This window comes from Primulina tabacum, chromosome 5, assembly GCF_025594145.1.
Source record: "Primulina tabacum isolate GXHZ01 chromosome 5, ASM2559414v2, whole genome shotgun sequence".
NCBI classification, from domain to species: Eukaryota; Viridiplantae; Streptophyta; class Magnoliopsida; order Lamiales; family Gesneriaceae; genus Primulina; species Primulina tabacum.
The window spans coordinates 15,893,467-15,912,131 of NC_134554.1; the positions used below are offsets into that span (position 1 = coordinate 15,893,467).

Consider the following 18,665-nt stretch of genomic DNA (forward strand, 5'->3'; position numbering starts at 1 on the left):
ATGATCAGTCTTGTAAAATAAAAAAAAAATATTGATGAATCTCATATTTTGTTTTAAAGTGAGATATCGGCATTTGATCTTATATAAAAATAAAAATTTAGAATAGATTTTTCGGTCTAACATTTGACTCACACATGGATAATTTTACAAGTCTCCATGGATCACGCCCATCATCATTTCATGTATTTCTTGTTCCCTTCAATGCGCTGTTTGCCACCAAAAATCACCGCATGCAATATGATTTTCCAGACGAAGACCTGTTTTCCCACTCCCCCTTTTCTTGTCCATGTATTGGAAAAGAGTTAGTTACTATTGGATCGACCCAAGATCTCGTTCTAAACTTGCAATTTTAGGTGGTTGTCATGTATTCAATTGATAAAAAAAAAAAAAATTAATTAAATATTTAATTAATATTCATAATTAATTGAAGACGAGGTAAGAGAATATATGCTAAGAGGCGGGGTAGAAAATGGTGCATAAGATTTGATCAAGGACAGGCGAATTTGAGGAGAAACAATATCTTGGCATTTTTAAAAGAGATTTCTCCATCTGGATTTCAAGTATATATCTTGTCTCGACTCTCTTTTGCTTGGCTGGCTTTGTCTTTTATTTCAAGACAATAAGGAAGATAAGAAGCGTGATCGAGCGTATTGAATTTCTTGAAATCGATATCTTGTATAAAGTTGTGGATGCTGGGATATGGGATGTGGTGAAGGAAGAATGTTTAGATTCAAGGAAATATATATATCAATTATAAAAAGAAATCAATCACATAGTTTCAAGATAACAAAGTGAAAAATTAACCAAACATAGACGGCCCAATTGTTGACTATTGATGCTTTACAGGAAAGTTGCCTTTGATTTTCAAATGGAAAACTTTAAGTAGGTTTCAATCGTTTGGTACACTTTCAAGAAGGAATTCATAATTCATATGGGTGTAATCTTCAATTTGATTCACAGGACTAAACTTTCTATGTTTCCATATTCATTTACATATCGATTGCTTCCTAGTGATTCAAATGAATACACAAAAAGTGGGAATTAACATCTTGTACTTAATTTACAACTATTGATCTGCATTTCTATTTTGACATTCTTGCTATTGTATTAAGTGCTACCAAAAAGCTAACTCTGATAATGCTGCACGCTTCATCTTTCAAAAGCTGAAAGAAATGGAGTTTGAGAAACACGATTCCGGGCGAGAGAATTATCTCCGGTCCTCAAATTCACAGGTGAGGCCTGTGTCCTGAGCTCGGACAATCTCATTCTTTCATCCACTATTCGATTCTACAAAGTCAAAAGATAAGCAATGTAAGTCTATGCCCTCTAAAGAACACAAGGTATTGATGCAGAAGGTTGCTCAGTTAATGATCAAAAGGTACTGTAGCCCATTTTTTCTGAGTTAGTCTATTACCTTGACTTTCACATCCTCAAGTTCCATTTCAAGATAAATTACCCGATTTTTTAGCTGCTCAAGTGCTTCTTCAGCCACTTGGAGATTTACCTCACTTGTTGCTGTTATTCCAGCAGCCTGTAGTATTTGTTTAATAGATATAGGAGAAAAAGTTAAAAACATCTGCTGTATCCTCAATGGATCAATTTTGTGCAGCAGTATGATCAAAAGTTGTTGGGTTCAATTTGATACAATATGGCAACACTCTACAAAAAATAACAATATCTGACCTTTAATACAGTAGTACAAAAGCCAAGTAACTTCTGAGCTAAATGCAATCTCTCCTCTTCCGTTTCCTGTTACAAGCAAACATTGCCATTAGAATCAAGAATTCTCTCTTGGACTTGCTCAGTGTGAATATAATAAGCAATGCACCAGGCACTGACCTTCAACTTCTTGTCCAACAATTGCTCCTCATCAAAATTAATGTAGGGCTTTTTCCCATTTGCTGCACGGAATTGAGCTAGCTCTTCCTTGACACGGGAAAAAATAGCCTCTGTTCTCTGCAGCTTCACGCTAAGGTCTTCATTTTGAGTCTTCAGTAAATTGTTCTCTTCCTGACGTTATCAAAGTTTTCTTCAGCAATCATTTACAAATTTGTAAATGAAACTTAAAAGATGCCAATGAACACCTACTTATATATCCAATATGACCATTAGGAGGATAATGTTGCCAATAATTTATAAAACTTTACAAATCTCTTGCCTTAATTTTAGCGTGATGATGGATGCGTTGTTGGATATTCTGTTGACCAGACAACTTCTTGAGTTCTCCTTCAAGTTCCATCACCAGCTTCTTGTGATTGGAAATGTCCACCTGAGAGAAATTTTAATTATGAATCAAAATGATAATATAAATACGAAATTCGTTTAGGTTTCCCTTAAATTGAATGATTTGGTTTGGGCAAGGTATTTAACTAGTGAATTTCAAACTACTCAATCAAATAAGGATTTGAAATCCATTATTATAAATACAAACAACTAAAAATGAAGATGAACTTCAAATTTATAGATTTCAAAAAGATCAAAACAATTTGAGTGGATTTCCAGTAATTATTTGAAATCCCTACTTTCAAATCCTTGCATACAAACAGAGTTTTGAAGGTGAAGTCAAGCAAAAACATGATTTTCACGATTCTACCTTTAACATCTCATTTTCAGTCGTCAGCAATTGATCACGTTGTTGCAGTTTTTCCAAACCAACATGTGCAGCAACCAATTCAGCCTGTTTTCTCTCAATCTTGTCCAGCCACCTGAAATATAATTCTACACAAGATAAGCAACTTAGGAGGAAACAATCATCAATTTTATAACAGTGTTCATTACCCGTTCCTCTCTTTGATGAACTCATTAATCTGACATTTCAGGTCAACTATTTTTTGTTCCTACAAGGCAGCATCCGAGAGGTCAGATAGTTAGTATCCCCCATGTAGCATAACAATAAATGAAGCCGATTATGGACAGAAAGGGTACCTCAGCTTGAGCTTCAGCATTATGGTTTTGAGTGTCATTCACTAACGAGTGAAGTTGTTGATTGTCCATTAAATTCTAGCAGTGACAAGTAAATTGAGAGTTAAAACAGTATTTTTTCCTCTAAGATGCACAAAGGCTCATTCATGCCCAATGCAGATCCAAGCACATGAATCCATCAGCAGTCGTCCAAAAACTAAATGTTCTCAATTGTTCTTTGCTTTTATATAGTAATTTGTAATACCTTTGGCTTGAAAAAAGTTCAAACAATGTGGTGAGTCAGGGAACTTACGGCATAATTATTCATATTCAATTTCACACCCAATAAATCCCGAATCACATCATGAGTCATGCTTTCAGTAGAAGCCAATCTTGCCTTAAGCAGGAATATCTGCAAGAGAACATGGAGAGGTATTTGGAATGAGGACATTCCATTCAGGGGTTCTAGTATTAATCAAACAAAGCTACCTCTTTTTGTCTGCTTGAGGCCAGAGCCTCAAGCTCTTCGATTCGTTGTCTTCCAGCACAAAGCTCCTCATCCCTCTCAGACTTAATCTGTTGAACTAAGCCCAGTCCTATGCATTTGAAAGGAGATCCTGAACCTCGAGACTTGGAAGTATTTTTTTCCAGTTTGGTTGATGATGAATTTGCACCATGAGTGGAAGGGACCTCGATTTTGACTTCCCCTACCATAGCTTCCAATGCCTTGAACTGTTGAGGATTCAGAGTCAAAGTCTTGTTAGTGGAAGTTAAGAAATTTTAAATTCTATAAATTCAATACACAATAAATAAGAATTGGCTCGAGCTCGACCTTTTGCTTGTATTCGCAAGCCTGTGCTTCTGCATGCAAGTTTAGCTCAGAAATATGAGCTTTACAATGAGAGATCTGTCCAAAATTATTAGACAAAATAAACATTTTGAGCTTGCTAAGCAAACTGTACAAGTAACCAAAATAATTATCACAAAAGAAAATAAAAAAGAGGAGTATCCAGTGTAAAAAAATTTCACCTTCTTGTCTTTCTCTGCTATTTCTCTTTCAAGAATTTGTATGCGTTGAAGGGCTTCTTGAAGATTCTGCTCCTTTTCATCTAGACATCTGAATCAAGATAACTTTTAGTATTTAGAGATGTTTATGGTGTATAGCTGTCATCTAAATCTGAGGCACAAAGAGGATAAATGCTATTAAACCTTTTTATGTCAGAATCATTGGCTTTAACAGTTTGCATTTGTTCTTTGACAGCATAAAGCTCCAGTTCAAGTTCCTCTCTCTGGAGTAGTTGCCTCTCAGATTCTCCTTTGACTAGGTCAACCTTATGAAGAAATATACCTGTCAATGTATGAAAGAAAAATAGAAGTTCATAATGAATCTTACTAGAGATACCTTTCGTTCAAGAACGTTTATGGTAGATTCTAACTCTTCAATAGAGCGTTCTAATAGTTTTACTTCCTCTTCCTTTTCCTCAGCCAAAAAATTTCGAGTTTCAGCAATCTGGCATCAACCAAAACAAAGATATCAAAGGAATAAGTAAATAATATGAGACCATCATCAAAAACATTTTCTTGCCTATTCAATATTACCTCTTGAGCTTCACTAGCAATTACTCTACTTTCTTCAGCAAGAGCTCTTTCTCTCTCAAGCTCTTTGGTCAAAGTAAAAACCTTTCTATCCAGGTCATCCCTCTGACTGGTGGATGAATCCAAATTTCTCTTTAACAACTCAGTTGCTTTACTCATTTGGGCAAGAGCAATTTCTATTTCAGAAATTTCTGCTTCTAAAAACTCACTTTTAATCCTTGTTTCTATTAATTCTTTCTCCAACAAGTCATTTGCTTCCAAAGCATCTCGGATGCCAGCTAAAAGCTCATCATTTTGGCGAGATAGTGAAATTACAATCTCGTGTTCTTTTGCAGAATCCTGTTTGAGAGCAGATATTGTATCTGTCATTTCTTGTAGTCTTACTTTAAGTGTTTGACCTTCAACGACAGCTTCCTCCAGTTCAAGTGATTTTAATTCAAAATCTTTTCCCAGTGCACATAGAGAAGCCGTCAGTTCTTCATTTTCACTTCTATGATCCTTACTGCTGGATGCAGACTCCTGCAGCAGGCTCAAGTCAAATAATAACCCCTTGAGAATATCATCCTTCCTCGAAATCTCCATTTGAGCGGAGCAAAATTCAGAATCTAACTGTGTCGTGAGATTCTTCAGCAATTCAAATTGCTCCATAAATGTTGCCTTTTCCACCTCCATGACAATATTTCTAAACATATAATCTACCTCCACATATTTTCGGGTAATCATGTTGAGTATTTTGCAGATAATTTCATCTTCATATTTTTTCAAATCATCAAGTTGTAGACTTTTAGTGTTCAACGCGTTGAGGAATACCTTCTCGTTAGTCTCATGAACTCTGAGTTCATTTCTTAATAAAATGTTTTCTTCTTTTACAACATCGATGTCATCCAGTTTCATCTTCAAATCATGGATAGTCGAGCATAAATAATCTTTGATGACATAATGAGAAATCAGATGGTGATTGGTTTCCTCGCTTGCAAGAAGCAAATCTTCCTTCAACTTGGCTATGCAACTCTTCAACAGCGAACTGCTATCCCTTAGTCTGCAATTTTCAATATCAAGGTCATTGCTGCCTTTGACTGATGATTCAAACTCAGCCTTTTTATCCTCCAAAGCCTGCAGAAGCACACAATAGTTTGCTTCCTGCTCTTTTAACACACTCTGCAGTGTTGCATTCTCATTCTCAAGGAAGCTTAGTTTACTAAGTTTTTCATCTTTTGTTTCCAGCTCAAGTTGGAGTCTGTTTGATTCTGTTTCCAGAAGACAGGTGTCACTCTTCAACTTCTGGTTTTCTCGATATAATTCTGAGGTGTGAATAGAAGATGTTTCGAGGGCTGCTTCCTTCATCTTAATGTTATCTAGTAAATTTTCAATTTCAGATTCAAGCTTATGAACTTTGCAAGATAGAATTCTATTAGATTCAATCGCCTCATCATGTGAGGATATCAAGTCTTCACTGGAACGAGTAACCTCCTTTAATGACTGTACATCTTGATGAAGAACTGTATTTAAAGCCTCCATCTGTGCAATTGTTGAAATTTTCTCGTCAAGAGCCAGCAACAATGCATTCTGCTTCATGGTTGCTTCTGCAACTTCAGTTTGCAGAAGAGCATGCTCAGTTTCAACTCCGAGCAATAGCAACTCACCAAATGCAGCATCCATGCTACAGAAAATTACATTCTTTTTTAAGTTCTCAAGGATTTCAAGAATGCTCCTATTTGTGTTCTCCTTATCAAGCTTTAGAACTGTCATCTGCTTTAACTCGGAAAATGAAATTAACGACTCGAACTCTTTTGCACACAATTCCAACATGAAATTTTCTTCTTGGCATTCCAAAAGTTCATCTTTATGCTTCAATAATTTTTCTTGATCGAAAATAGACAAAAACGTTTGTCTGTTACTGAGATCCAGCTCCCTCGTCAAAATTGCAAGCTCAGACCCCATATCATTTGACCTTTTCAGCATCAACTCCTCCTGAAACAGTAGATCATGTATTTTCTTCTCAAAAGAGGCAAGCTTCTGGTTAAGGTCCCCGGATTCTTCAACTTTGCTTGAAATGCGATCAAAGCCTTTCTTAACATCTGCCAACAACTTCCCTTTGAGTATTCTGCACATTTCTAGCTCTTTTCTGGACCTTGAATTTTGCTCCCTTAGTGCAGATACAATGGAGTTTGACTCACTTAATCCATGGTGAAGAAGACCATTTTCAACATTCAGTCCATTAACCGTTTCTAAGAGAATTCCCATGTGACACAGATGCAATACAGACACAGCACAATCCTTAACAAAAATATCTGACAAGACTTCCTCAAGCAATGACTTAATCAGTTTTGTTGATTCAAAAACCTGGGACTTAACAGTGATAAAATCAAATGCTACAGGCATCCGTTCTTCCATTGAATTGGTCTGAACTTGTAGAATCATATCCTCTAACTCTGACAACATTCCTTTCATGAAGATGATATCTGTCTCATACATTTTCTCCAACTTCTCATGATGCTGATCTTTCTGATTCCTGGACGCCTTCAAACTTTGAATTTCATTAATGAGTAGATCTCTCTCATTTGCTGTGCAATTTTCCTTAGCTTTCAATTCCTGAGCATTAAGTTTCAATGCTTCATTTGCTATCATCAACTCATTTATCATTATGTCTGCTTCCTTCATGGTATCTTGAACCTCCTCAAATTTCTCAAGAACGCATGAAGCTTCAATAGTTTTCTGGGCAGCAACTAACTTAGCATCATCAAGTTCATTCTCAAGCAACTGCAAAAGATAAGAACCAACAGATCAAAAGAGAGCGAGTCAATAATAGTAATTTTAAATTCCAAATGATCATTTACACGTTTCTCTTCTATGGAGTGTTGATTTTTCACCTTCCCCTAATGTATAGAGTCATGATTCAGTTGACAGTTTTAAGTGATTAAAAACCGTTAATTAACCATTGGAAGAAGGTCAATGTCTAAGTGCTGAAGACATGGAAACTTTTTCAAGCAGTTTGATCTATGAAAGAGTGAACAGATTTTCTTTCTTTTCAAAAACAAATACCAACCTCTCTTTGTTTGAACCAGGAAGTGCAAGAGTCTTGTAAGATCGCTTCCATGCTCAATAGCTTATTGTTCAAAGAAGTAATGTTGAGTTCAAATTCACCTTCAAACTTATCCATAGCATTTTGAAGCAAAGATGCCCGATTCATCAACGAGACCAAGCTTTTCTGTCTACTTTTCTCAGACAATGAAATCTCCTCTTTCTCATGATGCAACTTAACCATCTCAGTCTTTACTTCTTGTAAGCTTTTGAGGGCAGATTCTATCTCATTCTTAAGGATTACACTCCTGGAAGTACTTTTAGATGTCAAATGTTCCTCGACGATGGAAGCATTCATAGAATATGTTGAAGCCTCAGTTCTTACAGCTTTTGTGTTACATGAGTCAATGTCATTGATGTTTGGTCCAGTTGCGGTACCTGTCTGCAACAAAATTAATCAAGTGAACGGTGAACCATATACCCAAAATATAAAAGCACGCTTAAGAGTCCAGGACTGAGAAAGAAATTATGACATACCCGAGATTGACACTTATCCAAGGACGAAAAACCAATTGACTTTTCTGGGGAATTATCTTTTTGAGGATCTCCCATCTGCTTCACATACTCGTCCATGCAAAACTTCAATGTCGAGACTCCAGAATTCAGCTCCTCGAGTTTTACGCAGGTTTCTAAGATTTTGCTCTCTTCAGTTTCTTCAAGTTTAACCTGAAGTTCTTTCAAAAGTTTCTCCTGCTCGGAAAGCTGCAGTTTTAATTTAATTAAATTTTCCTCTGATGCATCTAGTTCGCTTTGCAGATGCTCATTCTGCTTCTGTACCTCATTAGTTACTGAGGCCTGATTGTTGATAATGGCATAGTTTTGATAAATAATTTCTTGAGTCTCCCTGAGACGCACTTCGTTGTAACAAAAAGAATCCTGATAGTTGGAATTCAGTTCTGTCAGTCTGTTAACAATAACAAGCGCTGCTGTTGCACAAACTGATGATGTTCTAAGTTGATCTTTACCATGTCTGATTAAGTTCTCCAACTCTGAAATTCTGGATGCCTTAGCATTTAATTCGGATGCTAATAGTAGGATCTCTTTGTCCTTTTCACTACATTCTTGTTGGTGCGTCTCACTCATAAGCACAGCTGCCCCTCGCAAAGACCTTAACATGCACTCCAAATCATTTCTCCTATCCGTTGCATCCTTCAAGCATTGCTTTATTTCATTGATTGCTAATTCTTTTTCAATAATAAATTTTTTTATCTTCCCGAATTGCTCATAAATCCAACTTCCTTGTGTGGGGAATGAACCAGATATATGATCAATTTGGTCAGATGCATCCTTGAGAGAATCTTGCCCACCGGAAAGAATACATTCAATTTCACAGGTTACCTGCTCCCATTCTTTTGTTAATTTTCTTAACCGATTTTCTCTATCTTCTAGCATTTCTGTTAAATTTTTGTTATCTTTGGCCTTCACATTTAAATTGTCCTCCAAAATTTTCATTTCAGTTTGCAACAGCATCAACCTGTCTCTCGTCTCCATTTCTTTCATGTTACTAACTTGGACTTCTTGCTGAAGTAGAGAAAGTTCATCCTGCAAACAAACAATCACCTCAGCAGTCTCTGCCTCAACCTGCTTTCGGGCTTCTTCCATTTCTTCATCACTAGTTGATTGAAAGGGAAGATCACTTTGATACAATTGATTCAGTCTCTTAGCCTTTTCAAGAGAATCATGCATCTTCTTTAACTTTGCTTCTATAAGAGAGCGTTCACTTTCTGATGAGAAGGCTTCAGACTGTGTACCATGAACCTGATCTTTTAAAGAAGAGATTTCAAGCTCCTTTTCATGTAAAAGTTGTTCATAGCGGTTATTAGAGAATCTGAGATCCTCTAACTCATTTATTGATAAAATCTGCTGAGACTCGAGAGCTTCAATAACCAACCTTGATTTCTCAACCTCTTCCAGAGCATCTTTGTATTCTTTGGTTATAGATGCAAACATTTCTTTAAATAACAGAAGTTCAGTGCTCAAAGATTTTGCCATTTCCTCTGCTTCACCTCGGTATGCCCTCTCTTCTTGTAGAATACTTTTCAAAACGTCCAATTCCAGTTGTAAATCCATGATGTCTTCCCCATGATTTATAAGACTCGTGATTTTTGTTTCCACATCTTTCCGAGGGGCCTTTATGGACTGATTATTGAAAGAGGTAACTTCCACTATGGACTCCTACATAAAAGTCTTTTATATCAGTTTAACAACTTGAATTAATTTTGTAAAAGCTAAATAAGACTAAGTAGTCTAGGATGTAAAATTCAACAATGATTCAGATTTCAGAGGATGATTGACTAATGGACCTTAAACAATATTTCATTTTCATCTCTTCAAACCTTGGTGAAATTAACGGGAGTATTAGTAACTGTACCTTGATTACTTCTGTGCTGAAATCTTGCTCTCGAGTAGCAGATCCGACTGTGTTTAATGATGCATGTAACTTGTTGATTTCTCTACATGAGTATACACGACAAATAACAACCACCAAGATTTGAGAGTGGAAAAAATTAAGAAGTACAGAAGCCAGATAAAAGTGTAAATTTGCACAATTATTACCCTCTCAGCTTTGCGTTATTTTCTAGACAACAATCTAACTTTCTTTTGCTTTCCTCCAACTCACTAAGAGTTCTCTCCAACTACACAACAGAAGTTGGTATTACAGTTCAGGGGAAAAGTTTGTAACTTCAGCTTAATTTCAGGAATATGGCAAACCAACCTCCATATGAAGGGCATCTCTTTCACCGCTAGTGTTAACAGCACCCTGCGTCAAAATAGAAATAAGTATTATATGTTGCACGGCGGTTTTTGTTAATCAGTAAGATAAATTTTCTAAGAACTTACATTATGTTCCAAATTTGCATTTTCTTCTAGGAAGAGACAAATCTGCCAAAAAAATCTCACTGTCTAGGTTTTGAACGATTTGAAAATCAGAAGAAATATTCAATGCCATTGTCTTTAGATACCTGATTTCGCAGTTTAGATATGTCATCCATCAACATTTCTCTCTCCCCTTCTTCATATAAGTCTTGAAACCTATATTTTCCAGAAAAGAAAATTTTGTATTAACATCAAGCACTGAGAGAAAGTGCAGATGAATCAGTTGGACCTCGTCAACAAGCATACCGTCGGACTTGGTCTATCAACTTAATATTTTCATGAGCAAAGCGGGTGACTTCTGGATTTTTATCAATTCTTTCTCGTAGAAGCTGAATTTCTTCAGAGAGAGCAGCATTCTCCATCAGCAAATAAGCATCCGCTGACATTAAGCCACCATTCAGGGACTCCATTCTTTGAATTTTATCTTCTTTAAATTTCAACATCATCTTTATGCACATTGTATCCTCCTCCCTTTGACTGACCTGTGAAGCAATGCAGGCTACCTAACTTAACAGATTGTAACCATTATATTCATTTCTAGCGAAGCATATGGACCATAAAGTGGCAAGAGAGAGGAAGACAGAGGGTACCAGACGATTCAACTGCTCAATTTCAGCTTCAAGTTGTTTGATAGAAGTTTCAGCCATCTGTTCTCTCCTCAGTGCTCCAGCCAATGTGAATTCCATTGATTTTAACTGTGACATAAATTCAAGGAGAAGATAACGAAGAGAATGAATCGTCAAAAACATTTGTGATGAAGAATACAGAATAATGCATGCTCATTCCATGAAAGGCAAATACAGGCAAGAGAACCGGTTTTAATATTAAAAGGAAAACTTGAATAGCAACCAAAAAATATCAGAAACACTCAATAGATCAAGTCACATGATGTGAATCTTAACGATGAATGGAAAAGCTATTGAGAACATTTTTCGCATAAGTTAGCAAGTTCAATTCTTTGACTCGGCTCGTACTCGGCCTTAAGCCCTTAACAATGTTATTGTTTAATGGCAAACAAGTTAGCAGCATTACCAGCTGGTAAAGATATTTCCAGATTCAAGACTATTTGTTAATCAATTCAAAAAATTTCATTCTGAAAGCAAATATTTTAACTAAAAAGAGGAATTTACAGCAGCACGCATCACCTGTTTGTTTGACACTCTAAGACTGTCACTAGATTCATTTCCTTGCTCAAGAGTCCATTGGTCATAGTTGTCATTCTCTTCTTTGACAGTATCTCTATCTGCATTGGGCCCAAACGACAAGGATCGAGTTATCTTTTCTCTTTTAAGGGCAGCAAGTTCATCCTGTCACAACCACAAATTAGAAGTTCAGTTTAAAAGTAGATAGAGAACAATATAGTTGCTTCATAAATCATCAAAACTATTTATGACCTTCAACATTAGTATCTGATATTGCAGAGCACTAACATCTCCAGATGAATCTTCATTTACAATCGCCTGGATTATGAAAAAAATATACAAATAAATGTAGGGATATCATGAATGTTCCGATTAAAATGAATAGCATATAAAGATGCTTACATTGTTCTGGATAAGCTTTGCTCTCTGAGCAAACTTTAAAGTGTTCAATGTTTCAGCCGCACAGCTGTAGATGAGAGATTCATAATTTATGGTTACCAATTAATACAACACTAAAATCTAAAAGCCTTATAAATTCACCAATTGAATAAAATATTGTGTACCAGATAGAAGGGCTGACATTAGCTATTATCATCGTTTTCGAGTTTCCGCCTAGAGAGTCCTATATTACATTAACCATTTTCAACATCAAGAACTGAATATTTTGTTCGGATGGTTATACAAAATAACAGCAAGTAATAAAAAATGCACCTGAAGGAGAAATGTCAATCTTGAATCTCTGTAAGGAACATGCCTTGGTCTTCCATGAGCTACATCCACCAAGACCATAATTACATGACTGCAAAAGCATACAATTTTTGCTTGTGTTGTTAAAAGGTCGGGAAAAAATGAAATCAAAGTTCAAATTGACTGATAAAAGCTTTGGAGCTATGAATGAAGGTCATATACCCTAGAGTTGACAGTGACTTGTTGATACTTGCCGCTTCTTTGAGGCGTTTACCCTCAGCACCAGAAGATTTTTGCCTGTTATATGCGAAAATAATGTGAATGTAATTTCGCAAATTACAACCCTTTTCATGGTAGAACTATGACAAGCAATGACAAATGTGATACCTTTCAGAACCAGCAAGGTCGACGAGGTTTAGCCGAGCAAAACGAAAATTGGTAGTGGAATTCGTTTCCCACTTGCTCTCAATCACACATGTAAAAACACTATGCGAACGACTGCTTTCTCTGTTCATATTTGTTGCAGCAACTTTTCTATTTGAAGAGCCCTGAAAAGATTACAAATGTTAATGCATTGTGACATGCTATGAGAAGCTCGAATGAATGCACAAATTTATTGGAGAAGAATATGTGTAAAGTTGGATATGGAGAAAAAAACCATAAATTCAATCACCTGACACAAAAGCTGAAGAATGTCACCTACTGTCCTAACCTCAAATTCTGATAGATTTTCAACATACACGCCCTTTTTGATATCCTCTCGTAACTGATATAAAGAGATGAGAAATATGTGAAAAGAAATTTCTATGCATTGTAAATTATAACAAAGAGAGAATTACAAAGCAAACGTACCATCAAATTTGAGGACGAAGGATCCAGGAGATCTGTAATCTGTTCATTGTAAATTTCTAGAAAAGAACATTTGCAGTTGTACTTTAGTCTCTCATCTTTGCGAATTTCCTCCTCCTAAAAGAGAATATGTCATGCCATCACAACAACAACAGTATAAGAAGCAATTAACGAATGGAAGAAAGAGTGACAATGATACCGCTCTAATTCGTGCAAACAAAAATTCAAACACGCGAGGGGTCATTCCCCGATTTGGTCGAGGCTTGACTTCCAGTTCTTCTGTATCCCCAAGCATTGTGTAAGTCTTCCCACTACCGGTCTACATAATGAGAGTACATTACATGTGACATGATGCAGTTAAGAACCAGAAACTAATATTTGTAAAAAAAATATATATCTTGCAAGAGAAATGACCAGTGACAGTCAAATTTACTTCAGTAAAACAAGCATAAAGGACATCAATTATCTCATGCTATAAGTCAGAAATTATTTTACTCATTGAAGGAGGACATATTGTTTTTTTTATCATTTAGAGCACATAAAATTTATAGTAAATTTTTTTTTACTTACTAAATGAATACATACTGATCATTCAAACAAAGGCAAATACATAAGTTGTCTCTCAGTTCTAAAGTTAAAAAATAAAAATCCAGGGCAAACAATTCATAATTTAAAAGCCGAAATGGCAAAAACACGCATTATAATTGCTACGAACATTCATTCAGAAGTTGCACCACTTGTAACTATTTTGCAGAGAACCGCATGAGTAGTATGCATCATATACATGTATTTACGCATTACCTGACCATATGCAAACATACAACTATTGTATCCAGACAAGCAATTCTCCACCATGGGCAAGCCAACCACCCGAAAAAGTGTTTCCTGAGACAACCAGGGCATTAATGACCCTCTATATCAATTTCATTAGAGAATGGGGCATTTGCACAGACCTGGTCTACAGCTTCACATGCCACATGATCAAACGTGAATCGGGTCTCTGGTTGCCCAACCCAAGTTATGCATTGTGCACTCTCCTGCTTCAAGCACCGCTCAAAACCATCACTACTTTTCTCCATGTTGTTCAGAGGACGTACTCGTATCAAAACCTAAATCATTGAAATTAAAAGATTGGAAAGGAATGATCCAAAATTTAGAGGTTCTACTGTAACTTCCAAAACAACTAAACCAGAAATTTATAATGCATTTCTCAATATACAGCTTACCTGAACATTATGCTCCATCCAGAATGATGGCTCTTCCTTCAAGTCAAAATTAGGAACCTCAAATGTATTAACAACACTTGATGAATTATAAGAACTCGGCATCCCTTTCGACAATGCACCGAAGTTAACTCGAGCACTTCCATATGGCTGAGGCCTAGAAGTACTGGCTAAACAAAAGCCGGGATTTGGAGGCTTACTCACACTCTTAGTTGGAGTGCTATATGTTGAATTACACTCCGAATAACTTAAGTTAGGCTTTGTTACTTTCCTTGTTGATCTCGGTGTATTCGTATTCGAAACTACCCTTCCCTCTTCCTTTGAATCCACAGCGCTGGAACTCATATGAAACTCACTTTTCTGTGCCCAACCAAACCTAATTTTTGACTGTTGTCCTAGTTTTTCAGGAGTTCGAAAATTCATTAATGAATTGGGCTTTGGCTTAGTAGGAGTTCTGTCAAACTTAGTGACTTTAATATTACTCAAATACGGATCTGAATCAACTTTTATAGCTTGAGACTTAGAGTGTTCTTGAATCGAATTCAGCGGCGGTCTTGAGGGGTCTGCGGCAGTCTGAGGATTCAAAGAATCCATAGGATTAATGGGCACATTCTCAGTTTCCTCCTCATCGAGGTTCTTAACCAAATTTCGGCGAAAGGATTTGAATTCCCTCAACATTCTGCTAAACCAATAGAGAACAAGAAAACTATAACAAATAATTATAAAGAACGAGCATGGCTTGATTCAATGAAGGAAAAAAGAGGGCTTTGAGCCTATTATACACTTACCTGACCGACGAAGTGAGGAAAAGAGCACGAACACCTCCAAAACTTGAAATTTTCTCGTTTTTGGAAGAACCACAGCCAAAATATCGAACAAGACTTGCACAAAATCAAAACTTCCGACAGTTCGTCATCACTGTTTCACCTGGGGGATTATGGGTACTAGAACTGAAGGGCCACAAAGAAACAGCATTGAGTGTTAAAAGGTCCCAAAAAGGTGGGCAGCAAAATGGACGGCGGGGATGAGATCTGGAATTTCAAATGGGGCGAGGAAGGAATGGATCGCGCTGCCTGGATTTGAATTTGGAAATACAAAAGAGAGCTTTTAATTTGAAATTTGTAAAAATTAATAATTTTAAACGGCTATATAATTTGAGTCCCGTTGGGCTGCGGGCCTCATGGGCCCACTAAATGTGGAGGAGGATAAATTGAGTTTAAGCTACTTTCTTTGTGTAATTGACTGATAAAAATTATCGTAGAAAAAAAAAATGAGAGAACGAGAAATTGAGGAAATATAAGACTTAAGGTAATATCCAGTTTTAGTTCAATATTAACTTCGAAATACTGTAATTTTTATATTAAATACAAAACTCATTTCACTTTGAACTCTGCAACAACTAATTTATTCCACAAAATGCTAATTGACATATTAATTAAAATATCAATTTAATTATATGATTAATTAGTTGTATGTTGAAATTGATTAAAATAATTTATTGAATTAAATAACTAATTAAAATTGATTATTTTATTAATTTAAATATAAAGTCCAACCTTGTGCATTTTAAATATATTATGCAAAAAAGATGTCAACAATTTTTTTTTTTGTTTGTTAACATCTAGCATTAAATTAGACAAATATTAGATTATTCAACATATTGATTTCAAATCTATTTCTTTTCTTTGTATGAATTAAAAAAAGAGTAAATATTATAGTTAGTAAACATGAACATATGCTTTCAACATTAATATTTTACTTTAATTAAAGTTTAATCTTACTCCTTCAAATTCATTCCAATTTATTTCATATCTAGATGAACTTGTAGTTAATGAAAGTATCCTCAATGGTATTATTAGTAAGTTAGATGTTTGAGCACCATAGGTACTCCACAAATATATATGGATTAAATGTATGTCATTTTTTCACAAGTTTTTGTTGTCAATGTTTTCTCAAATAATACAGTCTTATCTCTGTATTTTTCAAGTTCCTTATTAATAATTGTATCTCGTAGTTCAAACTCATCGTATGCAAAACTTTCATGCATTCAAAAGTCTCCGTCGCGACCTCTTCATAAAAATCAATATAACTATCTTTGTAGTAGAAGTAGAGATTCAACAAAAAAGAAGTTGTATGCAAGACGTATCAAGTCTATCCTTCATTATTTTTTACTCAATGGTCGTTATGACAAGTTGATAATTTGATTCGACATTATTCAGGACCACTTTGATATCTTATTTAGCTCGAAGAAGCTACCCATAGAAATCTCATGGATGATTTTCTATCTCTGTCAACCAATTGAAGAACTCTTACCAAATGAGCAAATATTTTCAAACAAAGTGTCGCATCGTTCCAAAAACTCGTGTTCAACATAGTAGAGTAATCTGTTTTCCATTTGTTTCTCAACCATTCCAAAAACTCTTACCACATGAACGAATATTGGTGGCGTTGTTTGTTACAATTGGAACAATATTGTGAGCTCCAACTTGTTCAGCACATTGGTCAACATACTAAAAAATAAGTCTAGTTACATATGTCTCGTCTGAAGACTCTTTAAACTCTAAAAATATAATAATCTCCTTACAATTAACACACAAATTTAATATGCTTCTTCTTTTCTTTATCACTCCATGCATCTGTCATAGTCGAGCAACCATTTTTTGCCAATTCTTCTTCATGATTCTTCAACAGTTGCTTTGTTATTTCAATTTTAGCTTTCAAAATTAGCTCCCTAAGGTGATATTGAGTTAGAAGTTTGAACCCTAATCCAAATCGACATATTATCTCCATTAGTCGCTTGAAGCTATCATTGTCAACAACATTGAATGGTGTTGAGTTAAGCATGCACGAATGATAGTAATATTGAGATAAATGACCTCGGGAAGTTCTCGTGTTCAAGCTACTAATGTTGTGTCACTTGATCTGGTTGGTTAGGTGGCTGTAAAAAAAGTGACGCCAAATCTAAAATGGTAATATTTTCTTTACTGGGAACAGAGCCGATGGTAGGGAAATGATAAGACTAATCTGTAATAGATAGAGACAACACCATCAAATAAACATGTACCTCTCTGGACTCATGGGTTTAACAGTCCAACTCATTAATACCCAACTAGGCGCGCTATGTGCTATCACATATATAAATAAATAAAGTTATATCTTAACTAACAGTCATAGATTTGGGTTTAGTGATAAGCGTTTGGTTCTAAAAAAAATGAGCTTACATTTTAATAAGCTCATCTCTCGACATATTGTTGAACTCTCTTTGAAAAGAGCCTTATTTTATATTTTTTTGTTGAAGCACTTTACTCTTTCTTGAACTTACATTTTCTAAAGCAATCATCGTTGCTCTATCCATGGGGCCAAGTGGAAGAGGTTTTTTAATTACATATATCCCTTCTATTTCACGAACTTCTTCGTTTAGAAAAATATCCACCTCAGCCCTACAATTTTCTTCTTCCATTCTTTTGTTCTTCCCTTTTAAAATAGCATGTTTTCACTTATTGCAATCTTCTCGAAATGCTTTTGAACATTAGATATATTTTCAAATATATTTTATATGTACTCCTTGATCTTATACACTCTTTTGGACATCTGCATTTAATTTTGTTGAGTTTCTTATGATCAATCAACATCTCAAACTCTTATATGATGTCATTTGACTTTCTCCTAAGAATCTTATGTTCAGGTTGAGTGACAGAAGCTGTAATGTCCCGAAAATTTGAAAGTTCACGTAAACAACATGCATTCAATTTATTAAATTTCTTTGGTATTTATTAATTTGTTTTAAAGCATTAAATGCATGTTTATTTAATAAATTATGTGTTTAATTATTTTTATGCATAAATGGATGATAGAATTTATTTCACGAAATTTTAAAGGTTTATGTATTAAAGATTTTTAAGTTTCATTTCGCGCTAAAACGAGGAACGGATACCGGAGAATTTCCAGGAAAATAATTTTTATTACATGATTAATTTTTATTAATTAATATAAGATGTTTTTAAGTGTATTTTTCAAAAATGGGATTTTATTGTGTATTTTTAACGCATGATTTTATTTTTATCCGGTACGCAAATTTTATCGAATCGAGAGACGTTTCGAGGGTTCGGTTAATATTTTCAAACTTTCCAACACGAAATATTTTTTGGGAGTGTGTTTGGATTTAATGGGCCTATTTTTAAGCTTATTGGGCTTAAACTCTTTGAATTCCTTTTTAATTTAAAATAAAAGCTAATTAACCTAATTGTTAATGATACTTTAATAACCAATTAACCCTACACCTATCCTTCTCCACCACACCAACCGACAC

General features: G+C 35.2%; 1 protein-coding gene across 2 annotated transcripts; it reads right to left on the reverse strand.

Annotated features, from left to right (window-relative positions):
- Nucleotides 1–772: 772 nt before the first annotated feature.
- LOC142547048 (kinesin-like protein KIN-12D) lies at nucleotides 773–15,444 on the reverse strand. Of its 2 annotated transcripts, none has more exons than XM_075655109.1 (38): nucleotides 15,145–15,444; nucleotides 14,360–15,035; nucleotides 14,087–14,242; nucleotides 13,935–14,018; nucleotides 13,333–13,452; nucleotides 13,137–13,250; nucleotides 12,958–13,050; nucleotides 12,672–12,832; nucleotides 12,507–12,581; nucleotides 12,309–12,396; nucleotides 12,161–12,219; nucleotides 12,000–12,063; nucleotides 11,850–11,915; nucleotides 11,601–11,762; nucleotides 11,046–11,150; nucleotides 10,702–10,937; nucleotides 10,542–10,611; nucleotides 10,420–10,461; nucleotides 10,295–10,339; nucleotides 10,135–10,214; nucleotides 9,950–10,031; nucleotides 8,056–9,753; nucleotides 7,544–7,960; nucleotides 4,501–7,257; nucleotides 4,304–4,411; nucleotides 4,111–4,232; nucleotides 3,931–4,018; nucleotides 3,734–3,808; nucleotides 3,391–3,633; nucleotides 3,215–3,313; nucleotides 2,926–3,000; nucleotides 2,779–2,837; nucleotides 2,594–2,705; nucleotides 2,159–2,269; nucleotides 1,840–2,010; nucleotides 1,684–1,749; nucleotides 1,415–1,531; nucleotides 773–1,287 (listed from the first exon to the last, which is right to left on the reverse strand). In XM_075655109.1, exons 2-38 carry the CDS (start codon nucleotides 15,032–15,034, stop codon nucleotides 1,150–1,152), a joined length of 9,033 nt encoding a protein of 3,010 aa, XP_075511224.1. In that variant the 5' UTR covers nucleotide 15,035; nucleotides 15,145–15,444; the 3' UTR covers nucleotides 773–1,149. The 2 variants fall into 2 exon arrangements, with proteins under 2 accessions (XP_075511224.1, XP_075511225.1); XM_075655110.1 differs by having other exon boundaries at nucleotides 14,360–15,038.
- Between the last annotated feature and the right edge of the window lie 3,221 nt (nucleotides 15,445–18,665).

Bases quoted from the DNA above. Each gene is read 5' to 3' on its own strand.
- LOC142547048 (XM_075655109.1), bottom strand. From the start codon at position 15,034: ATGTTGAGGGAATTCAAATCCTTTCGCCGAAATTTGGTTAAGAACCTC. The intron at 12,582-12,671 runs GTATCACATTTG...CGCATATAACAG, and splicing joins GACCTTGCTGGTTCTGAAAG to GCAAAAATCTTCTGGTGCTG. The intron at 2,270-2,593 runs GTAGAATCGTGA...AATTTCTCTCAG, and splicing joins CTGAAAATGAGATGTTAAAG to GTGGACATTTCCAATCACAA.